Here is a 27,574-nt window from a genome sequence, read left to right on the forward strand (position 1 = left end):
CCAATGTCCCACCTGATCGCTATATTTATTTTGAAGTCTCATATATTGTTTGACCGTTCTAACAGTAAATCAATCACCTAATCACTGACCTAGTGATTCAGCACTGCCTGCAGTACAGTAATGTCAGCGATTATGATAGATTGGACATGGGTGAGAAAGAAGGCTCCCATTGACACAACAGTGCATGTCAATAACAGTCCACATGACTTTGAGTCCTGGTCAATCCTCTTTGACCAAGACCAAACATGATGCACTGTAATGCATTAAAATATACATTTCCGTTATGTGTTAAATTGCGACATTGTGAACAAAGTTGGACTATGTCTGATTATTCTTCAGACCTGTTAAGAGCATATAAGGCACATGCATTACTAGTAGAAGTCATATTTTTGTATGTCCGTCCTGTAATTCATAGGGGTGGATAATCCAGCATTGTTGCTTTGCCATTGGTGTGTGAGCTTAAAAAATAAAAAAAAAAGAAAAGAAAAGGAGACTAATCTCCTGAGGCATGCGTCCAGAGCAAAGGGGAGCACAGGCCTCTGATGTTTTACCCTGACTGTGATGGGAATGTTTTCATTCCTGCATTTTGATTCATACCTCTGCAGCCTCCCATCGTGCCATTTTCTGCAATGGACAGTAGCAGGCAGCACGGCATGCAAACAAATCATCTGTCTGCATCAGTGCTGCTGTCACATCTAGCATTGATCTAACATCAGCTACTCTTAACACGTGCTGAATGAATCAGCTCACTGATTGATTTACTGTAGCTTCAGAACATCACACACACCCTTTCAATGACAGAGTTTCTGCCCCATGAAGTCAAACTAATGCCTTGGTTAAAAACGTGTTCACTGACTCCTGACACTTGGTGTGTACCGTATACATACAGCATATGTACGTGTTATCATATATAAACTGTATTTTATTGAGTTAACCTTATCGCTGCAAACTAAACATTTTAATTAATTAAATTCCCAGTGATTATAAGATTGCATGTACAGTCTGTGCCGAGGGAACCTGAGCTGTCCAACTCACTCATCACAAAAAAAAAACAGTTTCACAGACTAAACAAAAGAGGGCAGCATAAAACATCAAGCAAGTTCCTAAAATCCTAAGCAGAGCAACGATAGCAAGCGTTTGCACTGTTTTCCAAGTCTACATTACCTTCCTCAACGCATATGAACTAAAACACGTTGTGTCTTTACCATCCTTTATTCTATAAAGTGCATTCTGCATACTTTTAACCATTTTGTTCAACCGCTTAATACAACTACAACTCTGTAAGTCAACTCCATACACAGAAACATAACTACATAAACAAATACATTGCAGAAATTACATTCATACACAGCATATATACATTTTTTTTCCATCTGCCTCTGTGAGCTTTTAATTCTCTATCAGCTGACATTCTGAACTGCATACAATTTGGTATTTACTGACATTTAGTGAACATTGCGTATGTTGCCAAAGTGCTGCACTGCATTTCTGCAGCATGTGCAAACCCCAATCCTTGAAAGAGTGACACCTCTGAAACAGGACCAGTGTGGGGGCAGATGCATTTTTTTTCCTTCATAACTTTCTTTTACAAGAACATAATATCACAAACCACATCTACAGCCTCCCACACAATTTGTTTTCTTTATCGTCTCCCTTCAAAGGTCATCGGCGGAGATAAGAGGTGCAGGTAACCTGAATTAGACTCGGGTGGGTCTGGAGTCACGGCTGCAGCAAAGGAGAAAGTTCATTCAAGTCATGTGACTGCAACATAACAATATGATCACTTTATGATTGAATTTGACTGGAATAAACAGTAAGTTAATTAAGAAGCATTTGAAAACAGTTACACTCCTTTCTTGTGCATCATGTAATGTTAACAGAGAGTGCTTTAGTTATGTTAACTGAATAAAGTCATATTTTATTTTCATTTAATATTTTATTGAATAATTAAGTCTGTATTTCACCTTTATCCTTTCTGCTTTTTGAGGAATATTACTGTCAAAATACAACAAATAAAAGAAAAAAGACAGATTTGTCTCCAATTTGAAGGCAAAGTCAGTTAGATGTAATTTTTTAAAATTCACTTTTCATTTGAAAGGAATCTCACAGAAGTTTTACGTAAGAGATCTCCTAGATATAGTTGTATACCTTCTTAGATGATTATATCTGAACATATATTAGAAATTATATGTAAGAAGTAACATTTATTCACAATAACATGTAATTGTTGCGTCTAGTGCTCGTTAAAGTAGCTAACTCTAAATACTTTTATTCACGGAACCTGACATCCAGTGGAGACTGTTCTTTTCCCATGCATTTATGTTCTGGGGTAATTTAGAATAACATATAATGGCAAGATAATATGTCCTTGTGAAAAATTTAGCAGCAAAACCTCTGAAATGTATATATGGAATTCTAGAAGATGTTGATTGCAGTGAAACCAGCCCATGCAAACTGAGAAGTGCGCATGCCGGCTTGGATGAAAACTGCTTCAAAAGATGCCATAAAAGTCAAAAAGCGTTTAACTTTGCGCTTTTGCTTGGAAATTAAGACCACAGGAAATGTGATATTGATGCTTTCAGATGCATTTGTGCGCTGAGCTCTTGTCTGTACGCCCACATGCACCTCTAGCATGGCTATATGTAGTGTGTCAGAAAAATAACAGGGTGTTGTCGGCTGTAAATGCAGGAGGAGGAGTGATTTACATCAGAGTGTGCTCCTGCTTAAGTAATGTTTGGATATATTAAAACTATTGTTAGAGGTTTTTTTTGTTTTTTTTTCTTGGAACTATCTGTGTTTTGCATGAAAACACATGAAGGTCATCTGAATTTTTACACAAACATTAGTGTACAGTTTCTTTCACCAGAAGCTTACCTGAACAAACCAAATAATACTATTACTCTTGCGTGGGTAGAGTAACAGTATTGCGTGTAATAAAGACTTGAGTTTTACAACTACACTTATCAGTGTTGCAAAAACCTTTGGTGAAACATTAAATACCTGCTTGATAGACTCAGATACTCTCAACCAGTCACAAGCCGTGTGTGCATGTGTCTGTGTACTAGTGTGTACATAGTAGAGGAATCAAAACAAGAAGTAAATTACACACTTCACACTGACAGTAATGCTGGTTACATTCTAGTATTTGTAGAAAACATTTTACTAGTTGGGGCTAAGATCTTTAACAAGGTGGAGGCAGGAAATAACTCAGTACCAATGCAAATGTTGTCAGCCAACGAGATCGTCACAGCAGCAACCTATTACAGTTTTAAAGAGCATCAACCTCTGTGTTGTTTACCCAGTAAAGATTAACCTGAGGAGATTGATGGGGCGGATAGAAGCACCGCGGGTAAAGGGCCAGATTTACCATTGCTTTATTCTGTCTTTGGTAAGATATACTCAGAATTGCACATGTCGACCTTTAAGGAACCAATGACAGAAAGGCACAGTTCAGAGCAGGAACATACAATCGAGGTAATAAATAAGCACATGAAGTGAAACTCCCTCATTAGCATGCCATTCAGCAAAATGAGGATGCAAATCTGGAATGCATGTGTAAAATCAAGCATTTTGCTTTGGGTGGCCATGGATTTGGCCAGCATTTCTTTTTTTCCAGTGACCTGCAAAGTACTCACCACTTGAGCAGACAATAAATTGGACATTAGCAATTCACACAGAGTGAGAAAGGCACTTCTTGGCTCTGTGGATGAAGGGATAATAATGGCAAACAGAACTGGGTTTGAACCACATGCTAATATGGAAACACCAACAACGATTTTAAGGCGGCAACATCTACCACCTAAATGGCTGAAAAAACTACAATCAAGATGTCCCATCCTCAGCTATAATACGGCCCTTTACGCAAACCTAAATTGGCCAATAAGACATCAATGGGCCTCCGTGCTGGCAGGCAGGATGGATCCAAAGGTAAAAAGTGCAGCATGTCGTTATACCTACCAATCCCGGCGGTGGATTAGAGCCACGCGAAGAGGCAAGGCTGAGGGCCCGGTGCAATCGGATGTAATCTAATGGTGGGTGGATGGAAGGGAATGGAGGGCCAATTAAACAGAGCAAAGTGGAAGCAGTATTTGCTGCAAGGTCAAACGGTTTGTTACATGCTGAAAACAGGCCAGCAACACAGGCGGGCTGAGATAATACTGAATAATACATTTTAGTTTTCCAGCAAAATGTTATTTTAAATTTCCACATTCCATTTCCGCATTTTCTCACTTATTCCAAAGCATAAAACACGTTGTATATTTCAGGCTGATAAGCTGGTAATACTTTAATAAGTGTTTATTAACTCCACAGCAGAGGAGCTGTGAGCGTGTGTGTGTGTCTGTGTGTGTGTGTTGTGTTGTGTCTGCTGACGTCACCGCTGGAACTGCCTTGTCACGCGGGGTTAGTAAAAGTTGGGATAGGAGCTCCGGGGAGAGAGAGACCGAGAAACGGACCGGAGGAGAGAGAGAGAGACGGGGAACGGGACGAATATAACTGTTCGTCGGCTTTTAAACGCGGGGAGGGGGGAAAAAAAACACTTCTCTCTTGCCCACGGCGGGTCGGGAGACGCAGAGAAATAGTGAAACCGGGAGAGGCAGAAGGGGCAGGCGACTTTCTCTCAAGTTGAAGCCTGAATTTCGCTCGTCAACTGCCAGAGGAAGAGGCGGCAGCGACCTGTATTTTGGATTTGTCAAACGAGGAGGGAGGGAAAAAGCAAAGCACGGGCTCGTGCGCCTGGCCGAGAGCTCGCGAATGAAATGAGCAAAAGTTGAAAGTTTGTCGTCGCGGCAGTCGGTAAATGTTGTGACATTTGAGGACAGGCGTGAATTTGCTCCAGCGGTCGACGGTCGAGTGGCGGGGTAAAACCCGAGCTGTCAAACCCGATGACTACTGCAAACTGCCCCGGGAATGAGGAGCTGGACTTCAGACTGATCTTCGGGGAGGACGGGCAGCAGCAGCCGCTAGGCCCCGCAGGTTAGTGTTTTTCGGCGTGCCCAGTGGCACCATTTAATAGATATATATGTATACACGTACTGTGTGTGTGTGTGTGGTAGTAAACTTAGGGCTAGTTACTCTTCTTCAACTGCCGCTTGAAGTTAGCCCGGCAACTTTCAACCGCACTCTGTGTATTTCAGGAAAAGAAGAACCAGCACCCACAAATGTTTACTAAAAACAAATTGAGATATTTAAATGTCATGGGTTGTGCCGTGGTCTACGAGCTAATGTCCACGATGCCAGCTGTCATTAGCTTCACATGCTAACTTAGCGGGTTAGCGCACTGTTGTCGTTTGGCAATTTAACAGCGACAGTTAGAAACTGGTGAATGTCTCGTACATGAAGTTGACAGCCTGTCAACTGAAGCAGCCCGCCGTTTGTCTCTGGCGGGACTGTGTGCAGGAGGGCTTGGTTGATGATGGTAGAAGTATGGTTGAGGAAAGGAGCAGCTTGACTGTCACTCTGCCTCATTTCTGCAAAGCACATGCTAATGTTGTCAAGCCTTTTATTCACTCTTTATTTACTTACTTTATAACTATACAGCTGAATTGCACGGTTTGCAGTTGATATGTATTTGTTTTAGCGTGCTTTTAAGAAAATATATTAATTAAACAGTCAAACGTTTGGCATATCATTTCTTAACGATATTTGTAAATGCAGATGTTATGTTTGATTTGAGTTATGTGTGTCTCCAAAGACAGCAGGTTTTACTGTGTTTGTGTTAAGGTAACTACAGATCAACTACTCGTGCTTAGCTAACATTCATATTAATTGCATACAACCCTGTAATTTACAATGGATATAATTTTATATTCAAATATCAAAAAGACAAATGCACCTTAAGACTTTTACATTTTATTTGCGGTGTGTGGGTGTCACCACAATGAATTCATACTCAATCCTTGCGTATAGATTTTAAGAACAGAGGCCAGGGATAGAGGTGAGGTGCCCTCAGCCCTGCTCCGGGACACATTCTAGGAAGTGCTTTGTTTCAGCCGTTTATCGCCTCATTTGGGCTACTTTTAGGTTTTGGTATTTGGCACAAATGAGAATCCAAAGTGTTCCTCTGGGAGTAAAATGTTTTGACTTGAGCTCTAGATAATACAAGCAATTTGAAGTTTATTAAAGTTTGTTAACCTTTTCTTTTTTTTTTTTAAATTAACATGTTGCAAGATCATGATACCAGTAAGTTATTTTTGCCATTAATATTTCTAAGAGCAGTAGCACAGGAAATGTAGAAATGTGTTTGCCATCAAAATGATGTGGTTTGTAACATGACTGCCGAAAAAAATCTTTCACGTCATGGATGTCGCAAATGTTAGTGACATACTGTAAATAAAAAGTGAATTTGTATAATTATCATACTCTTACTATAGAAAGGTGTTTAGTTAAAAAAAAAATCGTAAATTTGTGATATCAGGATATGTTGCACTCACTGTGATGTGGTTTTTACATTCGGACCATATTAAATGAAAAGTTCAGAATACCAATCCCACATTGCCTATTCTATCTTCATCAGGCTAAACTGAAATACCACGGTGAGAATGCCAAAACGCACATCTCACAGAATTGTAATTTCAAAAATTCAAAAATTTGATGCAATAGTTTATTCATTAATAATTAATTTCAGATGATTATAATTGTCTTTAATATAACAATAGAAACAAAGGAAGTGATCAGTAGAAGTTTAATTGTCAGGAATTGGATAAACTGTAAATCATCTCTTTTCGTATTTGATATTTTCGATTATGTGGAAATCTTGGTTATGATGACATTGTAGACCATTTGGAAGATCCATTATTGAAGCTTCATTATTGAAGATGCCACATATTTCAGACAGAACAACAAAGAATGTGTCTAAAACTATACAAAAAAGCATTGGAGGATTTTCACCTGAATAGATCCGAACATTTCACTCACACTGAGTATATCGTAGGGTCAGCGTAGCGATGGAAGCAACGGGTGTGCAATAAGTATGTTGCAGTGCTTTATTACAGGTATTACAGATTTTTTAAAGCTTTGTTGCTTTTCTGTTGTCCAGTGTTAAGAAAGCGAAAGAAACAACTCTGAAGCTGCTTTTAGTTGTTGTCAAAAGAGGACATTGTGGCGGTAATAGTTCACCGTATAGATAATGAATGTGTTATTTTGTGAGTGTCTGTCATCATGTTGATGACGTAAAGCAGTTTTCAGTTAGATTGCAGGATAATATTTAGCCAAATGCGGTTGTTTTCTGTCATTACTAAGAGGGGATTTTGCCCTTTTTTATGTTTACTTGTTGTTGATTGAGGAAACAGAATGACGGAAGAGATTTCAACTATTCACCAGCTATGACAAGAAGAGTACGTTTGTTGGTTTTGAGAAAACTTAAAAAGGGCAATATTAATAAAACAGGAAAAATACTCACAAAGCAGTCTACTCTGGGCAAAATATTTGCAGATAAACAGATAAACTTCCCTGATAGATGGTAGAGTGAGGTGGTGTGGTAAAATGACCACTGAGAAGCTGAAGTGGCTGTGCAAAATCCGTTGCAAAAGTTGCATCCTTACTCAAGTGATAACAGACGCTGATGCCATTTGGAGTTTGTGTTATTTATTTAGTTAAAAAACTCAGAGTGTGAACAGGTCTTAAAGTGACACAGTCACAAGCTTATTACCCATTTATGAATTAGTCTTTGCTTTGCAGTCCATGCTAAATTTAGTTTCATTTGTTTCGTCTTTCCATCATTGGAACGAGTGAAATCTTTAGCTTTCCCCTTTTCATGAAACTTGGGCAAAGAAGTGACTCCATGAAGGATTGGCTTGTGGAATCTTAAATAAGATTTTCCTCTGATTAAAAAAAAAAAGAGTTTGATTTGGAGATGGGATGAGGGAAAAACTGTGTAGGAATAAAAGAACCACTGTGCAAGTGGTTTTAATCTGGTCTGGACTGTATGACTTGGCCCAAAAGAGGGGGATGCCTGGCCAAATTCATAAGTGGAGAATACTACAACATCACTCAGCCACGGTTACAGGGAGTTGCACACTCCTGAGTTGGTCTCCTTCGCTGAAGGCAAGGCTCAAGTCAGGGCTTGTTCGTGTAACAGCGAAGGGAAGGGAACCTCGAGTGTGAATGTTGTGGTTCATACTTGTCTGAGTTTGTCATTGTTACTTGTTGTTTGAACCCTTTTAAGACTGTTAAGTGTTGTGAAAAGGAGAGGTAATGCCATTCAAAACTAACATTAACATGTTTTTTTAGCAGATGAACATCGTGTTTGTGACAGGGTCATATCATTGTTTTCCATCTTTCATTTTCATCATGTGCTTCAATGGAGCTGACTAGTGAATGGTTGGCTTCCTGTTCACCTTTCTCTTAGCCCAGCTGTTAGCTTGCTGTCGTTCTACCTGCATATGTAAATGTGATTAAAAAATCTGTGTAAGTCTGTGGTACAGTATAGCGCACCTCTCCATCTGTCTTTTTTTTTTTTTGTTCTGCTCTTCGTTTGCTTGTATGTGTGTCTGTGTCTCCTTTCTCTCTGTGTTTTCTTGTCGCTCAGGAAACAGTCGCCTCTTTGAGGTGAAATATTCCACTGTTCTATTCGGCAGCAACGGGCAATCTTACTGTAAGGGTTTTCCCCTGATTATGTACAAGTGAATTACCCTCTGAGAAGCAGCTGGACTAGAAAGTGAGGTAAATTCTTTCATAATCATAAAATAAAATAAAAATCACACGATCTGATGAACGCAAAGGTTAGCGCATGTACCACATGACCTAAAATGCCCTTATCTGCTGAGTCTCTGGTTTGACTCCAGGTTGTTGGATCTGCAGTGTGCGATACATGGGTAATATTTCTTCAACCTGACTGAAATCATTTTGATTAGAGTTTCCGACTTAATTGTTTACTTTGATGCTAAATAAAAGGATCCAATAAGATATATGAGTTTACATGCACCCAAACATCAATCAGAATATAACTTTTTATGACGTGTGCAAAGTAGATCTGCCTGCTATGGAGGCGAATCTGACCACTGATCAAAAGAAGAATTCGTTAAAAAGCCGAATATGACCAAGATGGAAAGATGAGAAAAACTTCAGTGTCATTGGGTGTGGGGTGGGATATAACCATCCACGTCCACACCACCTATGACCAATTTAGAATTACCAATTAATCTAACACATAGGTCTTTGGATTGTGGGAGGAGCCAGAGCACCCAAAGCACCATTAGCGCCAACCACTGCACCACTGTGCATTTTCCTGTTATTATTCAAAGGTTTACAGGTCGGTTCCGACTGAGTAGGGTTACATGTGGCCTTATCATTCTGATTGCGCTGTTATTTTGATTATTAGTAGAATACAAGTTTTCATGTAAATGCAGCAAGTGTTCAATGTTGTGATCATGCTATGATAATGATAACGCGATAAACAAATTAGTATTCAGTACGTGCACATTTTCCTCTTTCCTTCCTCAGCCATTGTGCTTGTGAACCTTGCGGTCGGCACCACATTGACACAATTAATCTGAGGGTAGCTGATGACTCGCTGGCAACATGGTGTGATTGCATGGTCCATGTATTCAGGGCTCCGTCATGCTTGCATGACACCGAGTGTGGACTCAGTGTCTGTGCATAAAAAATGATTTTTCTTTTTCCTATTTGTCTGAAATATTTTTGGACTCACCAGCCAACAGGACAAGTAGAACCAAAGAACCCATGCATATTTTCTTTTGCAGGCTAAAATACTGAATTTCTTTATTGTGTCACATTTGCATTCCTTTCAGTACATTCTGTTGAGATAAAGAGATTTGTTTATACACATTTCATAAAACAAATATGAATCTAAATTACCTTCATATACTGAATAATCCTCAAGCCTCAATTGAGAGTTTTTCAGTTGTGAATACTACTCACTCCTAGAAAAATTCTACTAAACATATTGGCTATTTCTGTGCTTAATGTAAAAGTAAATCTGAAGGGTTTGCAAACCTGGGGTTTCATTAAGTTTCTGAAGGCCGTAGGTTGAAACGATGAGGCAGTGTAGGTTTTCTCGTCTTCCTATAGTCAGTGTGTAGCTACCAGCTAGCTGTGGGTATTCTTACTTATTATCTGGTTCTTTTTTCACTAAGAAAGATTTTACATATTTCTATATTTTCAGTATAAAAAATTGATTCATGGCAGTAAAGGAATAAGAAATGCATACATTTAGTTTTTAGAGCAATGGTGTTTCCAGCCGCAGTCTCAGCATATTCGCATATCTCTCTAGAAACAAATGTGAAACAAATAATATTGCTGAGGTGAATGCAGATATCCGTCGTCTTGTCCTGTGATGATGTGGATTCACTGCCTGCAGGTAATGCTGCTGGAGAAAGGGGACGACTGCTGTCTCAGCCTGTAGAGAAGTTTACAAGAATTGTCCAAGTTTGGATAGCAAAGTTAGTCTGCATGCACAAAGCTGTTGTTTTAGCGTGTTTATAATAATTCCTATCAGACTAACAAGCGTTGTGGTTGTGTAAAACGTACCAACAAAAGGTGTTGTGACAAAGGACTTATATTATTATTTTTTCACTTGTGATGATTGTATTGCACTTAGAGTTACGAGCATTGTATTTGGCAGCTCCCTGTTCATTTGACTCAGGCTTCGTGCCACACCTAAGTTTGCAGGAGCTTACTGATTTAAATCAAATTAAATCTCCTCATCGGACTCTTCACTTTCCATTGTAACGCGAGGTAGGGTTGGGACATTGGTGTACAGAAGCACATCCATAAATCATATCAAAACATCGGAGAGACTCTCAGCATTGATTATTTTATTACACTTTATGTCAATTGCAGTGTATCGTATTGTAATGTATTGTGTTGTTAAAATGTTGAAACGGTTAATGTGTCAAAATGTAAGCCAAGTCAAAACCTAAAACTCATACTGGGCTGTACCCTGTAACAATGACCAAACACTAGTTGCAGAGCACTACCGTAGTGCAATAGTATTGCAAGCTAAAAAAAGATAATGATAGATGCTTGAGAAACTGGAAATCAAGTTAAGTCAGCCAATTTTTCACAGCTGGCTGTGTGACTTATTTGGAAGTGGGAACATTTGTGTTCTCTCTCACCCACGGATTATGAGCAATCTAGTCACAAAATGAGTTAAACTTTCTGTCTTATCCTGTCCAGACTGATAAAGTGTCTCTAGCAACAAACCACAGGTTTTGGGCAAGGAGCAAAAAAAAACAACTTGCCCCAATTGATTTTAACACTCAAAGTGGGTGTCCAATCCAGAGACATGGGGCAGAGGACAGGTCCTTCATAGTTTGAAAATATAAAATAGGAGCAACTTGCGTTTATTGTCTTACCTAAGGAAATGTAAGGACAGAAGAACCAAGGATTGAATCAGTAACCTACTGGTTGCTATACACCCAGCTGAGACAAGAATTTTGAATGTCAGTGATTTTGTTTAATTGTTTAAGTAATTTGCTTCTTTCTTAGTTCCCTTTCTATTTTCTAAAGTTTTCTACAATTTGTTTTCATTCATCCCTTTCGAAACGCATCTGAAAATTTCACATTCAGAAAAAAAGTGCAATGGAAACAGATATAGAAAATAAACGCTGATGTTCAAAAATCATGTGACTGAAGCTTTCATTCCAGTGAAGACACTAAAAATAGCAACAGACAAAAACATTAGGCCGGCGTGGACCAGTGGGAAGACTGATACATTCCTTCAATTAATACATGGGACAAACAAAAGTACCATGCCTCCTACATTATTGTATTGGAACTTATTCCAGTCAATTATTAAGCGTTTAGTTATTAAAAATTACTATAATTCTTTTAATTAATTTGATTGTTTTTAAATAAACTGTAATATATCAAACTGTAAACCTCACTTCTTGAGACGGAACGCTAGGAAAAGCAGCTACGTCTGGCATTTCCATCAATGTAGTGTCACAATCACTTGTCCTCTTATTTCACTTAGTTGCTGGAACAGTTTTTTTTCTATAATGGTTCAGCTTGTTTCATTTTTATTTATTTCGTTTAAACTGTGTTACTTTAGGCCGTCAAAACAAATTAACAATAAACCCAAACAAAAAATAAACATCTCTGTAGATTTGCATAGGCGGGAAAAACCATGCGTTGTAAAGCATGTAAGTGATGTTTTGAGTAATTTTCTTTATAAGCGGGTCCGACAGTGTTAGACCTTTTCACTTTGTACCTCACAGCCAACTGTCATTGTGAAACAAATGTCACTGAAAGTGGCGGTATTAGAGACCTGTGTGTGATGGTTTCACTTGCTGCAGACAGTGGCCCCAGACTTTCTTTCATCTATAGTATCAAGACTGGGGTAAGCCTGGTTGTACAAACTAATTATAGAACATATTTCCTTTTATATGTGCCGCTACACATTCATGTGCCGTGTATAAAAATAACACAAAATCTTATATATGCTCCAACATGTATTATTTGTGGGAGAGCATCTATTGTGACGTGTTAGAAAAAGGTACTGGTAAGTATTGGGTAAACAGGTCATGATAATTCAGTGCACTCATTGGGTGTTAGACGTGAAATTGGGAAGGGGGGAAGAAGTGCCCTTTATGGGTGGCAGAGTTGTAGATCCAATGCGGAGGTCTGGCTCTCTGCCCAGACATGCCATGTGGGGTTCAGATGGCAGGGTGGAATGAAAGGAGAGAGGGCCACACCACTCTCAAGCTGATGGTGAGGGGAACATGAACAGCGTTTCTGTTCACCTGCTCACCTTGTGTAAACCTTTCTTTGTTTCGTTTTTTCTTGACACCTTGACCTTCTCCCGGTGCGTTTTTGTATCTCACATTCTGAAAGAAGTTTTTTTGTGGTTTGCCGGTTGCCGCCATAGCAGCACAGAGAATAGCACACCCGCCACCAGGACGACTGAGGCGTCTTTCCTCTCACTGCTTTCTCAGGATATGAAAGAGACCACCAGTGACATCAGAGAGACTGATCTAGGCTAATGAAATCTCCAGATGCCGGCAGTCACCACAACCACTTAGTGACTAGTCAGGTTTGATTTGGTTCTCTTAATGGGCTTTGACACTTCTTGTACCTGTAGAATCGTCTTTGTCGTGCTTTGATGTAAGGATATGTCAGTGGCTTGTTTTTATCATAATTAAATCATCAAACTGACAGCAACGAGTGGAGAAAGCCTTTTTGCCCTTGTCAGTGTTGTTGTCAGTGCTCTGCTTCTGTGAACCAAGAGCATGATCCTCTCAGTCCTTGTCGTGGGAAAGACTGAAAGACTGAAATTACATCGCTCTCATGGTGGACTATTTTGAGCTCCCAAAGAGAGTGGCAGAGGGCAGGCGGCAGGTTCTAGTGACTCGTTCGTACTTACAGCAGGAGAATCCCTCTCGTCCCAGCACGTCTGGAGCCTTCAACTTTTTACAGCTCAAGCACTTTGTGATCTTAACGAGGAGAGGAGTGGAAGAATGCTGTGTGCCACATCGCCAGGTGAGTGTGCCGGCACTCCCAGACTCGAGCCAGGTGTGTTTTGCGCGCGTGTGTGTTCGTCTAGACTTTAAGGTTGAGGGGTGGGCGCCATCACTCTGACAAAACAGCTTTTATTACAGCACGAGGTGTAGTGTAATAACAAAGTCTGATAGAAATGACAAAATAATGCTGAACTTAAATTTTTGACTGAAAACAAATTTTCAACAAATTTAGGAGGAGGTTTCCAGTTAAACCTAAAATATGTCCAGAATTACATTTTCTCTGATATTATGTGCTGGTTCACTTCCACTACACTGGTGTCTATTTAGCACGTGTCTTCTTATTTATTTAAAATAGATTTATATATATATATATATATATATATATATATATATTTTGTTGACATTCTAGGAATGACCCAACTAAACTTGGTTCATACCAGAAGTAGATAACGGACATACACTCACAGCTCACAGCTAGATACATTTTAATGGATGTCCTAAATCTTAATTTAAAATAAAATGTTGTATGTGTGAGTAAAGGAGAGTTAATGGACCTACAAGTACGGATTTCTATGAAAAAGTGAAAGACGGAGAGTTCGAAGGTCAGACAGTCATGCATGAGGTCTACATGTGGAGTACAATCACCATGTGGGTGCCCCCTAACCCTGCTGAATTGAGGGGGTCCCAGCACCGACTGTGATGAATGAGACGTTTGTTTCCCGGGGCGAGGCATGAGTAACTATGTGTGGCATCTGTCTAGTTTAAATTTAGTGTAACTGAAGCTACCGCTGGCTGCGCTGTATCAACATGTCAGAGGCTGCATTACACCAGAGAGAAAGCTGTTGAACTCCTGCATCGAGTTTCATTTTTTTTCTTTCTTTCTCTGGTCCTCGTTTACTATGAGGCGAGGCTTGCCACACAGGGATTAGTGCGCTTTGAATCCCACTTTATTTTAGGCTGTCCCTCAAAGCCATATTTCAGTCAGGCTAATGCTTGGTATTGGCACCTCTTCTTGATGCAGCCACACTTATGGGTTATGTGTCTAATAATCAGGCATGAAGTATTCTAAAATTGGTTCGTTATTGGTAAATTATAGAAGTGATAAATTCGAACAACATGAAAGTTCTTGAGAAGTCCCTTTTAAACTTGTGATGCACCATTTGCATTTTCAACGGGATGATGGTAAACATTCCAACAGGGCCTCATGGGGCTAAAAAGACCCTACTGTGTGGGTCAAAACTGGAATGTGGACCATGTGGACTTTGACAGATGGGCTGAAAGGGCACTGGACACCAATTGTGGTTGGAGGTGGTAGGGGTTTTACCAGCATGATCACTTGTCTGATCATTAAAATGGTGGCACCTAGAGCAGAAATAACCAGTAACATTTTAATATCACAATATTGAAATAAGTCATGCCTGCAGAATTATTACTAATGATGTATAAATGTTTTAAAGGAAGATTGTTGAGGTTTGGCGTTTGTCTAAAAGATGCAAAGTAAAGATCACCTCCATTTTGGAAAGAAAATGACAGTCTTCCTGGTTTCTCCTTGATTGTTTCCTGCTAGTTTGTCTGATTGCAAGCGAGATAAAGTGTAGCATGGCTGTTACAGGGCTTCCCCGAAAGCCCCAGAACCCTTAACTTCAGGACACAGCATATCCTATTATTAGCTCATCATAGTCTGATCATCTACTCAACAACTGTGCAAGATAACGAAAGGATAGGAAGTGGGATAATGGTTTAGGATAATCCAGGAGCGTGCATACACACACAAAATAAGCACATACAAAATGGTAATCTATATGATTTGCTATGAATATGGGTTGAAGGAATCAGTCGAAACACTAGTGCATTTATCAGTTGTATGTATATATTACAGTCTTACTACATATCCATAGTGTCCAAATGTCTCTATATTTCTCTTCAAACCTCCCTTGCTTTCTCTTATTCTCTCCCACACATAGGCAGAACAACGTTCTCACTCTGTTTCTCCTCTGTGTCCCTCTCCCTTGCTCTCTCTCTCTCTGGCTCCCTCTCCCTGGTTGACTTTTTCAGGCACATGCACACTCAGCTCTGACAGATTGTTTAAATGTCACCCCTGCTAGCAGTAGCCTCTGATGTTATCTGTTCTGGGTTATTGCAGGCCATCAGGCCGCTTGTGTTCGCCTTCGAGGCCAATCTTCTAATGCACTGTAGCTCTCCTGCTCCACTGAACACAAATACATCCATATACAGTCTGACAAGTTTTGTGTTTGCATGCACTCAAAAAAGTGGTTATTGGGAGAATTTTAAAAAATAGAGAATTTTTGTTTATGCATGCAAAAACTGGTGCTTACATGCAACAGGTCCACAAGTAAATGCCTCTCCTACAACCTCTATACCATGTATTTGACATAATGCCGGCATTCTTAAGATCTGTTTATGGTATATGATGCTCCAGCTTAGAGAATAAACTATTTAGATTTTTCTCACTTTGTGTATGTGTCTGCATTGTAGACCGCTTTTCAGCTTTGAACAGCTGTGTCCAGAGAAAATGGTTCAGTAATATTTTTTTCTATTTTTATATTGTGTAAAAATAGAAGAAAATATAGTATAGTGTGTTCTCAGATCAGCTAAAATGTTGGTGACTTAGACGGCTGTACTGTTTCTGAACACATCCTGTGAAGCTGCTGTTTATGCTTTGCGATTATGGTGCTTTCAGTGAGCAGCCTCTTTAGATAGTCTTAGGTTTTGGATAATTTTCGTTTATCTCTTTTTGTCGTTCATTTTATATTTCTTAGTTTGTTTTGTTTTAATGCTCCTGTTTTTTAACCCTAGTATCTTGGGTATATGTGAAACTCTTAACCTTCACTTGAGCTTTAGAGTACTATAGTCATTTACCCGAAACACAGTTTGTGAAGTGTTTGAGACAGATCTTTGTGCGTTGGTGGGTATTTAGTTCAGGTGGTTACTTGGCACTCTGTGTTTATCCCATAATGTTGTCTCTGCATGAGATTGTTAATTAGGAGCTTAATTTAGCTGCCGGCATATGTTAACATTGGCTTAGACTGCCATTGTTAAGCCTCTGCTGGCTGGCGAGTCTTTTGTGACGACAAAGGAAGGACTTTTTGATGTAACCTTAACATAACATTACAGGATAAGACAATAACATGGCTCTGCAAATGCCAGATTAAAGTGAGACTCATACCTCAGGCTTCTTCTTTGTCCCTCATAGCTCTTGATAGATCTGGCCTGCCTTATTGTCCCTTACATTTCGATTTCTCCTTTGCTCACTGAATTTTACTTGTGCGCATACCCAACCACCTACACATTGAGGGATCACCGTTAGGTTTGGCATAAACCCACTCTGCAAGGTTTAGAGTCACAGGTGTAGGCCAACCCTTACAATACGCGTGTGGAAGTGCGTCACAGGCTCTGTGTTTAGAAATGCAGGCACCATGCCAGCCACAGAGTTCTTGGAAAACCCAGGGGGAAGGAATTAAAGGGATCTCTGCCGGTAATCTCTGCAAATATCTATATGATCTCATGTGTTAAAGTGTAAAGTAAAATGTTTAAATCTAGGAAGTTGCCTTTTTTATTAAAAAAAAAACAAACATGTCATCATCTTATTTAAAATGACTGAAGAGAATAATTAATGTGTATATTCACCATTGGTTTTCAGTTGAGTTGAAATGTTGGCATTGGAATTTTTTTCTATGAGAAGGATAATGTCTAAAGTGCTCAAGAAACGTTTTAGAAAAATGTTCTAGATACACTGATCATTTTGCAGTGGTTTACTGAACACATATTTACTGTTTCACATTGATAATTTACCTGAGAAATATGACATTTGTCCCATGGTGCTTTCAGTCCATGGTGTGTTGGTACACGGGTCTATTGATCAGCAGCTCTTGAGGAGAGCTGAAAGAGGAGACTGGGTTAAACACAAAGCCTTCTGTACAGGGGATGTAAGCAGAGCCTGCTCTAATCAACCTGCTTGTCCACCACAAAGGGAACCCTGGCTTAGGTTACCCTCCTGCTCCAGCAGCACATGGTGTTGGGGCTAGTTGGTAACCTAAGACACTGATATGTGTTTGGGCATGTGCACATACACATACATACACACTCTCATGTGCAACAGAAAACTCATATAGTATGTGCAAAAAACACAGGAAGGCACAGAGGTACAACCACATGCACACAGGAACATACACACATTCATACACCACCCACACTTTTATACCCATAGCCATGCACATATACAGACAAAGAGAAGTAGACTGAAAGGTCTCTGGTGCACCAGCAAGAACCTGCAGCAGCAATGATCTTGTCATCCTCTCGGGGAGAGACAGATCCATCCCTTCCTCTGTAGTAAACTGGGCTTTCTCAGAATGTGGGCCTGTGTGTCACTGCCGGTCACAGGACCCTGACACATTTCGTGTGCAGTGAGAGTAGGTGGAGGGAGGGACCGATTCTTTATGGATTATCCCCCTAGTGAGAATCCCCAGGCAGTGTTGCGGTCAGCCAGAGGCCTGTTGAGCTTTGTGTCAAGGAGCCAAAGCGAATACCACCATCAGCAGTGGATCATCAGGCCGTTCCCTGTGGTTACCGTGAGAACAAAATCTTGGTTTTGTGTCACAAACATCCACCAATCCATGCTTCACTGAATCATCTCCCAGTGAGGTAGAGCTATTATTATCTTAGGTACAGCAAAGCCTCTTAGAGATCTTTATTTAACCAGATTGGCTGTCTGATGTATGGACACTTGAGGAGTGTGTGACGCACAGGACATTCAGGAACAGTGCAGAGACTTTGCAACCAAGGCCATTGATAAAACAACAGTACTACATGCTCCTCTCCTCTTCTCTTCTCTTCTCTTCTCTCCTCTCCTCTCCTCTCCTCTTCTCTCCCATCCTCTCCTAAGGTGACTGGTTTGGCTCTGACAAGGGGGGTTTCCCACCACCACCCTTCCCTTACACTGGAGGGTTTTAGGTAGCAGGCTAATCTTATCTTGGTGCAAGGAGAAGGCTGTGGGCCAGGTAACACGGTCGCCCCCTCTGTGACCCTCATCTGGTCCCAGCTGCCTACTTACTCTCTTCACCATGTATATTGGTGGGTAAACATATACACAAGTACAAAAGTATATGCATTTTTCAAGGCATCTCACTTTTTCACAAAATTTGAAATACTATTTTGTCTTGCTATTTTATATTTATCACATTTATACAAAACAATGTAATGCAATAATATATAATATATAAAATATAAAAATAGGATGACATTTCTTCAGAACTTACAACAAGTTTATGGTGCCACTGATGTACTACATACTACAAGGAATGCCTACTTTAATATCAGATCTTTTTAAACTGTACCCAAATCTACTAACATAATCACCTGGCCATGCCTCTTTTACAGTAAGTCTCTTAATATCTGTCCTCCCCTGGGATCTGTGGTGATTAGCAACAACAACTCCACAGAGAAGGGGAGAGGATGTTTTATTTTCCCTTCCTTTCTGACTCTCTTCCTACCTGTCCTTTTTTTATTTTTTATTTAGTGAATCATGCTTAGTAACTCAGATCCTGTTGTGGATGGTTTGCCCATCTTACCCATTTGGAAAAGCATCTCAATGACAAAGAAGAAGATGCGACTGTGCACTCAGCAGCAGATGATGTGTTTTCATCACCAGAGAACAGCTCAATGATAAAGCATTTATATTTATGTCTCTGCTCCTCCTTGCCTTTTCTGAATTTATTTATTTTTCTTTTGATTTTAAAAAGAACAGTACATGCAGAGTGTAACTTTGTCTCTGTTCTTGGGAAATTGATTAAAATGCTTTTAAAAGGGATTTTTTTTTATGTATTATTTTATTTATACATACATTTTTATTTATATTAGCCGTATTTATCTTTCTTTTCTCTCATCTTCCCTTTTGCATTCTCTTTGTGTCATTTCACAATTCACACAATCATTGAATCAGAGGATACACACTTTTTTTTATAATTGTTATAACTTCCTTTTTCTTCCTCTGTCTGCCGTCCTTCTCTCACTCCCTGTCAGTCATATGCTTTCGTCAGAGGATCCACTGCTGGGTCTTGTGACTGGCAGGCAGAGCCAGTGAGAAGCTGAGCAGCTATAAATAAAAAGCTTGCTGCCGCTGTTGTTGCTGTTGGATAGAGATGGCAGACAGAACCACAGACGCACACTCCCCTCCCAACATCTTGCTTTTTACAAACTACTTTAAGACTTTGTCATTTAAAGTAAATATAGAAGGCACCAAATTATGGACTCTGTCTGTGTTTAACCATTTAGCAAAAGCAAAAGTGTTTATTCAGTTTTAAATGCAGCTAAATTGTATTTTTAGGCAGGTGGGTATGGGGAAGTGGTGTGTAAGAATTTCACAATCTTATCCTCTACAGGCGACTCTGTGCTTTTAGTCAAGCTTAAAGTTATGTGTATTCATTGACTTGTATATTTGCCTCCCACTGTCCAAAGACATGCTTGTTCGGTTAACTGGAGATTCTAAATTAGCTGTAGGTGTGAGTGTGAATGCTTGTCTGTCTCTCTGTGTTAGCCCTGTGATAGACTGGCAACCTGTCCAGGGTGTAGCCCACCTCTCGCCCAGTGACAGCTGGGGCAGGCTCCAGCCCCCCCTCCCGGCGACCCTCCAGAGCACGAGCGGTTACAATAAAGCAGAAGTTGTGCTCATCAGCACTTAAAAACTGTCAGGAAGGCTGACATTATGTCACTATTGTACTATTTTATTTTCCATATTACTTACAGTGTGTGATACAGAGTACATTATAGTAGGTCCACATTTGGTTTTAAAGTTGCTCTAAACTTGTCACTAGTGAAAATTTTCATATGAAGACACTGCAGATGTTTTTGAATGCATATTAAAATGTGGTATTTCCCACTTCCTGCATTTCTAATGTGACGGTGACTCTCCGTGTTAAATAACATATCACATGTGAAACACTGAGAGGAGTGTGTGTGTGTGTGTGTGTGTGGGGAGGGTATTCCCACAGGGAGCAGCAGACCATATCCAGTGCAAGTTTATCAATAAACTCTAACCAAATAGTGTCAATGCACACAATGGACTCTTGTCTATTTGTTTGTGTGTGGGTGTGTTATTGTGTGTACATTCTGCCTCTGCCGGATGACCTTTGGTATAAATAGCCTGCCGGTGCTAGCTGTGATGACAGCCGACAGCACGCACCGTTGTGTGAATTTGTTTCCTGAGTAGTGCTGTTCATCGGTTATCCCTTTTGGAACAATGCCTGTATGACTGCCTGCTACCCAGCAACACTCTGGCCTCTAATTTCCTGAAACTGGGCTTAAGCGCAAACTCAGGGCATAACCGTACAAATAATTGTATTATTGTTATTTTGGCAGCCAGAGGCTCAAGTGTAATCCTGGTGTAGTGCAGCATGACAGGTGCAAGATACATCTACTGTTATCTTTTTTTAAATGTAACAGACAAATTAAAAGGCCATCAGAGGGAGCTGTGGATAAATATACAACAACCCGAAGAGTAATGTAAAATAGATTTTTTTTACAGTGTCTGGTACTTTTTGATGTTGGCACTTTATCTTATATATTATATATCATATATTGTTGTTGAATCTTGTATTAGCTTGTCAGTGTGCTGAACGATGAGCCAATAGCATTGCTAGTCTTCTTGTTCTTGTTGTTGGTTATTTTCCATAGTTAAGACTTAGATTTATGGGATGCAATTGAGGTCTTTACAGTTTGTTCATTTTTCCAGCTGGCAAGCTTTCCCTCTTTTATTCATTTACTTATTCATTGTCTCAGGGTACTAAGAGACATTAAGGAAAAACAGTGATGACAGAACATCTCCACCAATTGCCTTATTGTAAACTTCCCTTCCTTTTCTTCTCCTAGATCTGGAGCCTGATGACAACACGGCGTTCTACATCCTAAATGTGGGCCAGCCCCAGTCTATGGTCACTAACCACCAGTCTATTGGCCTTCCACGTCATGGCATGCAGTCACACTCCCACGTCATCAATGCTTCACCACGCCTTCAGTCACAAAAACTGGGATCTGAGCCCCCCAGTTATGAGGCACATGACTCCAAATATGGCACCTCCCCCTTACTGCCCTCTGCTCCTGTGGAGGCACCAAAGGCCTTTGAGTGCCCCAGCATTCAGATCACCTCCATCTCTCCAAGCTGCCAGCAGGAGATGGATGCCAGTGAGGAGGACCTAAGGGCCAATGGCCCTGATGGGGACTACCATGGTGACAGACCCTTGTCCAGAGACCACCTGTATTTGCCACTGGACCACTCATACCGGGACTCTTCGCTCAGCCCTAGCCCATGCAGCAGCCTCTCCTCTAGGAGCTGGTTCTCTGACGCCTCCTCTTGTGAATCATTCTCACACGTCTATGATGATGTTGACTCGGAGCTGAACGAAGCAGCTGCCCGGTTTACACTGGGCTCCCCTCTTACTTCCCCAGGTTGTGCCTCCCCTCAAACTGGTGGTGGAGTTCTGGAAGAGCAGCCCCACTGGCAGCACCACCACCCTCCCTTTGTGCACCACTCCCACTCCATCAACCTGTCTCCCAGACAGTCCCCCTGCCATTCCCCTCGCACCAGTGTCACAGATGAAAATTGGCTTAGTCCACGGCCACCCTCCAGGCCTTCTTCACGTCCCACGTCACCCTGCGGGAAGAGGCGGCACTCTAGCGCCGATATCTGCTATCCCAGCTCATTGTCTCCTCATCACTCACCCACACCTACGCCAGGACCTTCACCTAGGGGCAGTGTGACAGAGGACACTTGGGTTGGCAGCCCCTCTGTGGGCATGTCATCCTTTCAGTGCTGCCCACCTGAGGCAGATATCCCCTCCAAGACAAGGAAGACCTCACAAGACAGAACAGCTATGCAGCCTGGGAAGGGGGACCTGGGGCTAGATGACCAAGGAAATATGTCTCCTAATCTAGACTCTCCTTCAGATGATGCCCTGCACAGTCTGAAGAAGGATGGGCCTATGGAACAGTTCCTCTCAGTTCCCTCCCACTTCTCATGGAATAAACCGAAGCCTGGTCATACACCTATATTCAGGTAAAAATGTTAATGTTGAGAACGAGTAGAAAAAAATGGGGAGAAAGTGTTGTTTCTTTTTTTTTGACGTGACAGATGACAGCAAGGGCAAATTTTGCAACGTGTTCCTGTTGCAGTTTGTTTTTTACACTCCTCTTCTTGTGACATACAACATTTTATAAAGGTGTTCAACTAAAACAAAAACAAAAACACACACGGTGGTGTGCTGAACACTGCCATTTTATCTGTGTTTTTGTGAATTATTAATGGGAATACAGCACACATTGTCAATCTTAAAAACAATTTATATGTCAAGGGTAAGTAATAGGTCTCAGTGATGAATGTGTTTATGAGTGTTGTGAGCTGTCATAAAGATTAAAAACACTTTTTGATCTTGGAGTGAAGTGTAAACATTGCAGTGCAGTAAGTTAGTATCATATAGCATGTTAGATGAACACCAGCCTGTGGATGGAACAGCAAATCAGTATTGAGTAATAGAGGGAACTTTGAGCTTTGTATCAGCAGTATAAATCTGATTAAGGATTTACTCACTTACATCATAAAGTGACATAAGTTTATTCATGTGTGAAGAGAAACACAAGGACACACACACATGGTAAATACTTCAAAGACACAGACAACCATACATAGGAATAGGGGGAGTCATTTGTCTGTTTCTCCAATGTGTGCAACAGATGAAGACATGGCCTTGTTTGTGTGCACTGGCCCCTAGCACCGTAAATCAGTACGGGGCACATATGGCAACAGGGCCACCGCACACACACCGACACACGCATAGACATAACACAAATGTTTGCACACGTAGACCTAAAACTGTCCAGACAATAACAGGGTCAGCTCTATGATGAGTCTCAATTTGAACTTATTGTATTTGTTAGTGAACTTTCCTCTGAGATTGGCAGCTAAGACAGTAACTGAATATTGTCTGTATTGCGTTAGGATTAAGTGTGCTTTGTTTTAAATTTGTCCCACAAGTATTTTCGAATATCCATCCTTACTTAGGCTAATAGATGCTCATGTTGGGGTATATTAAATATAATTTTAACTAAATTTCCATTTTCAAATAAGACTGAAAAAGGAAGTTGAGTTTCAGGCACATGTGTGCTCGTGGTGTTATAACAGATGGCCCAGGTTGAATAGGTGGGAATGAGTTAGAGATGAGAGTGGGGTGAAAAATTGGTGGATTGTTCAGACAAAGGATTTGCTCACGCCTTACAATCTGAAATGACTGAACTGACACACTTGTTAATGGTGTTCGTTAATAAACAGAGATTAGGCTTGAATTTGTCAGCAAAAAAGTGTCTGTAAAAGATCAAAAATGGGTGGGAAAATATTTGGGATGAAAAATGCATTTTCATTTGATAACTTAAGCAGAGGTAGCTGATGATATTATTGAAGAATGTACGTATGCTTACTGGTATACCATGAGTCAGCCAGTAAAGATGTCCTCATTTCCAGAAGCAATTACAAAGGGACTAATATAAGAACAAGAACAGTGGAGACCTGCATTCATGAGTAAATTTAAATTGCAAGAAAATTTGACAAGGTGTCATTGTTTTGACCTCACATTCGTCTTGTGTAAATGCAAGATTACTTGGTTCGCTGGTTGAATGATAGAGATTGATAGAATGCCAGTGGGACAATGGAGACTGTAGCCGAGGCTAGTTTTGGGGATATGATTGAACTGGGAGCACCTACACTTCGGCTTAGACATTTGAGAAAGGTTATGCCATGTCAGGACATAGCCCACTGCTCCTGCCCTGCTCCGTCACAAGCTCATATTTCCTCTGTCCTCCTCTGCTCCAGTTACCGTAGCAGCCATGCAAACCCACACTTCCCTGATAGTTATGTCATGGCTGCTAAGAGGAAAACATACGGGTTAGGATGCCTCTGTTGCTCTTTTACACTGTGTCAGTGTTAGATCTTGTTCTTGATACTGGCAACTCTGTCTGTGAAACTTGAAAATATAACTTTATTATTAAGTATTTAGAGTTTTACATATTGTCGTATTGACACTGACAGATGACTACAGTTTCATATAATTTATGACATCCCACATAAAAAAGAAATAATCATGTAGCAACACAAAAAATTAAAAACAAGCAAAGCCAAAAGTGGCATTGTATTTTCACGGCAACTATTTGCATCATATGTGCCTCTGCACAAGCTCATAAGTCTTTAGGAAGCCAAGTTAATCCCTATAGCGGTAGGTATGATGATCTGCAGAATGCAGCTCAATGCAGTTAAATTCATAACCACAAGGCTTCATTGATTGAAACCTCTGCTAAATATTACACCCTTGGCTTTCCGTTCTAAAATCAGTCTTATTAGTGGGTTTGGTTCCAGACTTTATGACACTTTATGAAGTGAAATGGCTCCGCTCAAAGTCTGATGCACATGTCTTTAATTCAGTCTGATCAGATTGGTCGGCCTGTAGCCAGCATTTGACATGCATTTGCAAGGGGAAGAATTAAGGGAGTCAGCCATGCTGGCCAACTTTACAAAATTTAGCTAAAAAATTAATTTGTCCCGTCATGTAGTTTAGAGTATGTTTACATGCTGGGAGGCTGTAAATACATATGCCCCCGTGTTACAGGGTTCACAGAGAGCCTACAGTGGTCAGTGCTGTGGCAGAGATCCAGTGTGTTACAACTCATACTTGTAGCCGCCTATAGTTCTGACTGACAGACACAGCAATAAGTATCAGACACATGGGCACACACACACACACATTTATTTTACTAACTGTGGGAAGTGCTGTACTACCAAAAGAACAAAATAAACAAAAAAAGACTGCACTTCCACCTGCTACCAGACAAAGTACCTGTATTGACATACACATAGCTTGTGCTATGCTGCAGTAAGCCTCTTGGATCATGATTAAATCCTTGTTGTACTATCAAGACATGACAAAGGTTTATGTTGTGGCTTGTACCACAATACAAGCCTCGTCAAGACTAATACCTCGTCAAGTTAAACATATATGTACTGTTTTAGTTCAACACGGATGTAACAAGGGGAAAGACTTACTAGTAGTAAGTATTGGTAGAAATATTAAATGAAAAATTACTTGAATAGCTTTGTGTATGACTTGAATAGCAAGTGAATTTCACAAGCCAGGTAACGTCTGAGTAGATGGAACTACTTTACTACAAAGACAAATATGACACAAAGCTAATGATAAGCATATTTTCTAGCACATTGTCAATGAAATACACTTTGTGTGGAATGTTATACTCTAAAATCATTATTTTTTTAAGGATTGTACCCAAATATATTTAAATAAATCATCGCCGACAAAAGAAAAAGTAAGAAACAAGAAGAAGAAATACAGCAATAAACAGAAAAGCTTTTCAGCATTGTTGATACTAATTCTTGCTGCTAGTGTTAACAAAATGTTTTGGGAATAAACTGAGCTAATGAAGTGAGATGGAGAGACCCAGTTTCTCTGTGGAAACGGCCACTGAGTGTTTTATTTTTGAGTGCAGCTGTTCAAATATGATTGTGGCCTACACAGATAACAACAAAAAAAAAAGAGGCAGGGAGGAAAAACACACAATGCTAGCCACTGTGTTGCACCGCACACGAAATTTACACTCGTACAGTATGCGCACAAACACACACACACACACACACACACAATGTCTGACACAGTCTTGTCCTACCACCCATTCACTGACCCACACAGCAAATGGGTAAAGACTCAGATTGAAAAGTCCCCTTAGGAAATGATTCACACTTTATGCTTTAACATGACCTATTACAAGTCTTATGTTTAAGAACAGGACTGATGCATGTGGGTAGTCCAGTGATTCACTGTCTGATGGGGCCAGCACACAGCATTTTATACCCCCAGTTTGCACCTATTACACCACGTTAGTCCATGCAAGGGGAAAACCACCATTATCATGCTTTAAATGTTTTCAGACACATTGCTGTCATCAGCCATGTTGAGGTTGAGTGGTTGTCCTGCTTGAACTTACAATGTGATGTCACATGATTAACATATCTCTACAGTATAATTTGAAATATGGAAAATATGAATATACGTATACCAAAGTAGATTTTCTGAGGGGAATTCTGTTATGAATGACCATTATAGTGTTGTTTGCACCCTCTCTGCTCTCACAGTCTTAAGAGAGATTGTTCACATTTACTGCGTACTACAGACCGCAGATCTTTCCAGAGCATTCTTAAGCACAAAATATGGTACACAACATTGTGTGGTTTAGGAGTTTCTTACCAGACCTCTAACATCCTCTGTCTCTCTGTGTGGGTGTGTGTGTGCGTGCTTGTGGTATTCCTTCCACAGGACTTCCTCACTGCCTCCTCTAGATTGGCCACTGCCGAGCCAGTTTGGCCAGTATGACCTCAAGATAGAAGTGCAACCCAAAGCCCACCACAGGGCGCACTATGAAACTGAGGGCAGCCGAGGAGCCGTCAAAGCTTCATCTGGTGGCCATCCAATCGTGAAGGTAATGAATTTGGATGTTTTGATTGTGACACATACTGCTGGTCAGTTTTAGGCAACCCTTCACAATTCTGTAGTTGTAACTGACCAGAAACTGCAAAGACCTTTCCCAAACACAGACAGATTTAATTATATATTAGGCATACAATAATACATTGACATTATATTTTCCTCAGAAGTCAAGACTATTTTTTGTTTCCCAAATAAATTAATTCTGAGGCACTCACAAGGAATATAAATTAAAAAGCCTTTATTTAATCTTGGCTATCCATTAAAAATGCCAACATGTTTCGGCCTCTGTGGCCTTCTTCAGGGCAAATTCAAAATGGCAGTCTGTAGACTGCATGCTGTATATCTGCATGTGGTCACATGACCTAGAAGTACAGGTGCTCATCTGCCCAGGTGTCACCTGTCAGAGAGCAATTACAACAAGTTGCTTTAAATAAGACAAGTCACATTTTCAATATTTTACCACTTCTCACATCAAGATAGTTTAAAATATCAATATAAATAGATACATATCGCAACAAGTTACTTTACCAAAGACAAATTACAGAAAAAGGTTACATTGTGGAAAAGGTTTAAATTCATTTCATGATCTGATAAATATGTGCA

General features: G+C 40.3%; 1 protein-coding gene across 2 annotated transcripts in view; it reads left to right on the forward strand.

Annotated features, from left to right (window-relative positions):
• Positions 1-4,451: 4,451 nt before the first annotated feature.
• Positions 4,452-27,574, forward strand: part of nfatc3a (nuclear factor of activated T cells 3a) — a 56,024-nt gene continuing 32,901 nt past the window's right edge. For both annotated transcript variants that reach the window (XR_014698974.1, XM_084541129.1), the window contains exons 1-3: positions 4,452-4,974; positions 21,306-22,488; positions 26,801-26,963. Coding sequence is in view for 1 of the 2 variants with exons in the window: in XM_084541129.1 (XP_084397255.1) it covers positions 4,884-4,974; positions 21,306-22,488; positions 26,801-26,963 (1,437 nt within the window). In the remaining variant the exon portion in view is untranslated. The remainder of the gene's footprint in view (positions 4,975-21,305; positions 22,489-26,800; positions 26,964-27,574) is intronic.

The sequence above is a fragment of the Chelon labrosus genome, assembly GCF_963514085.1.
Source record: "Chelon labrosus genome assembly, chromosome: 3".
NCBI lineage: Eukaryota > Metazoa > Chordata > Actinopteri > Mugiliformes > Mugilidae > Chelon > Chelon labrosus.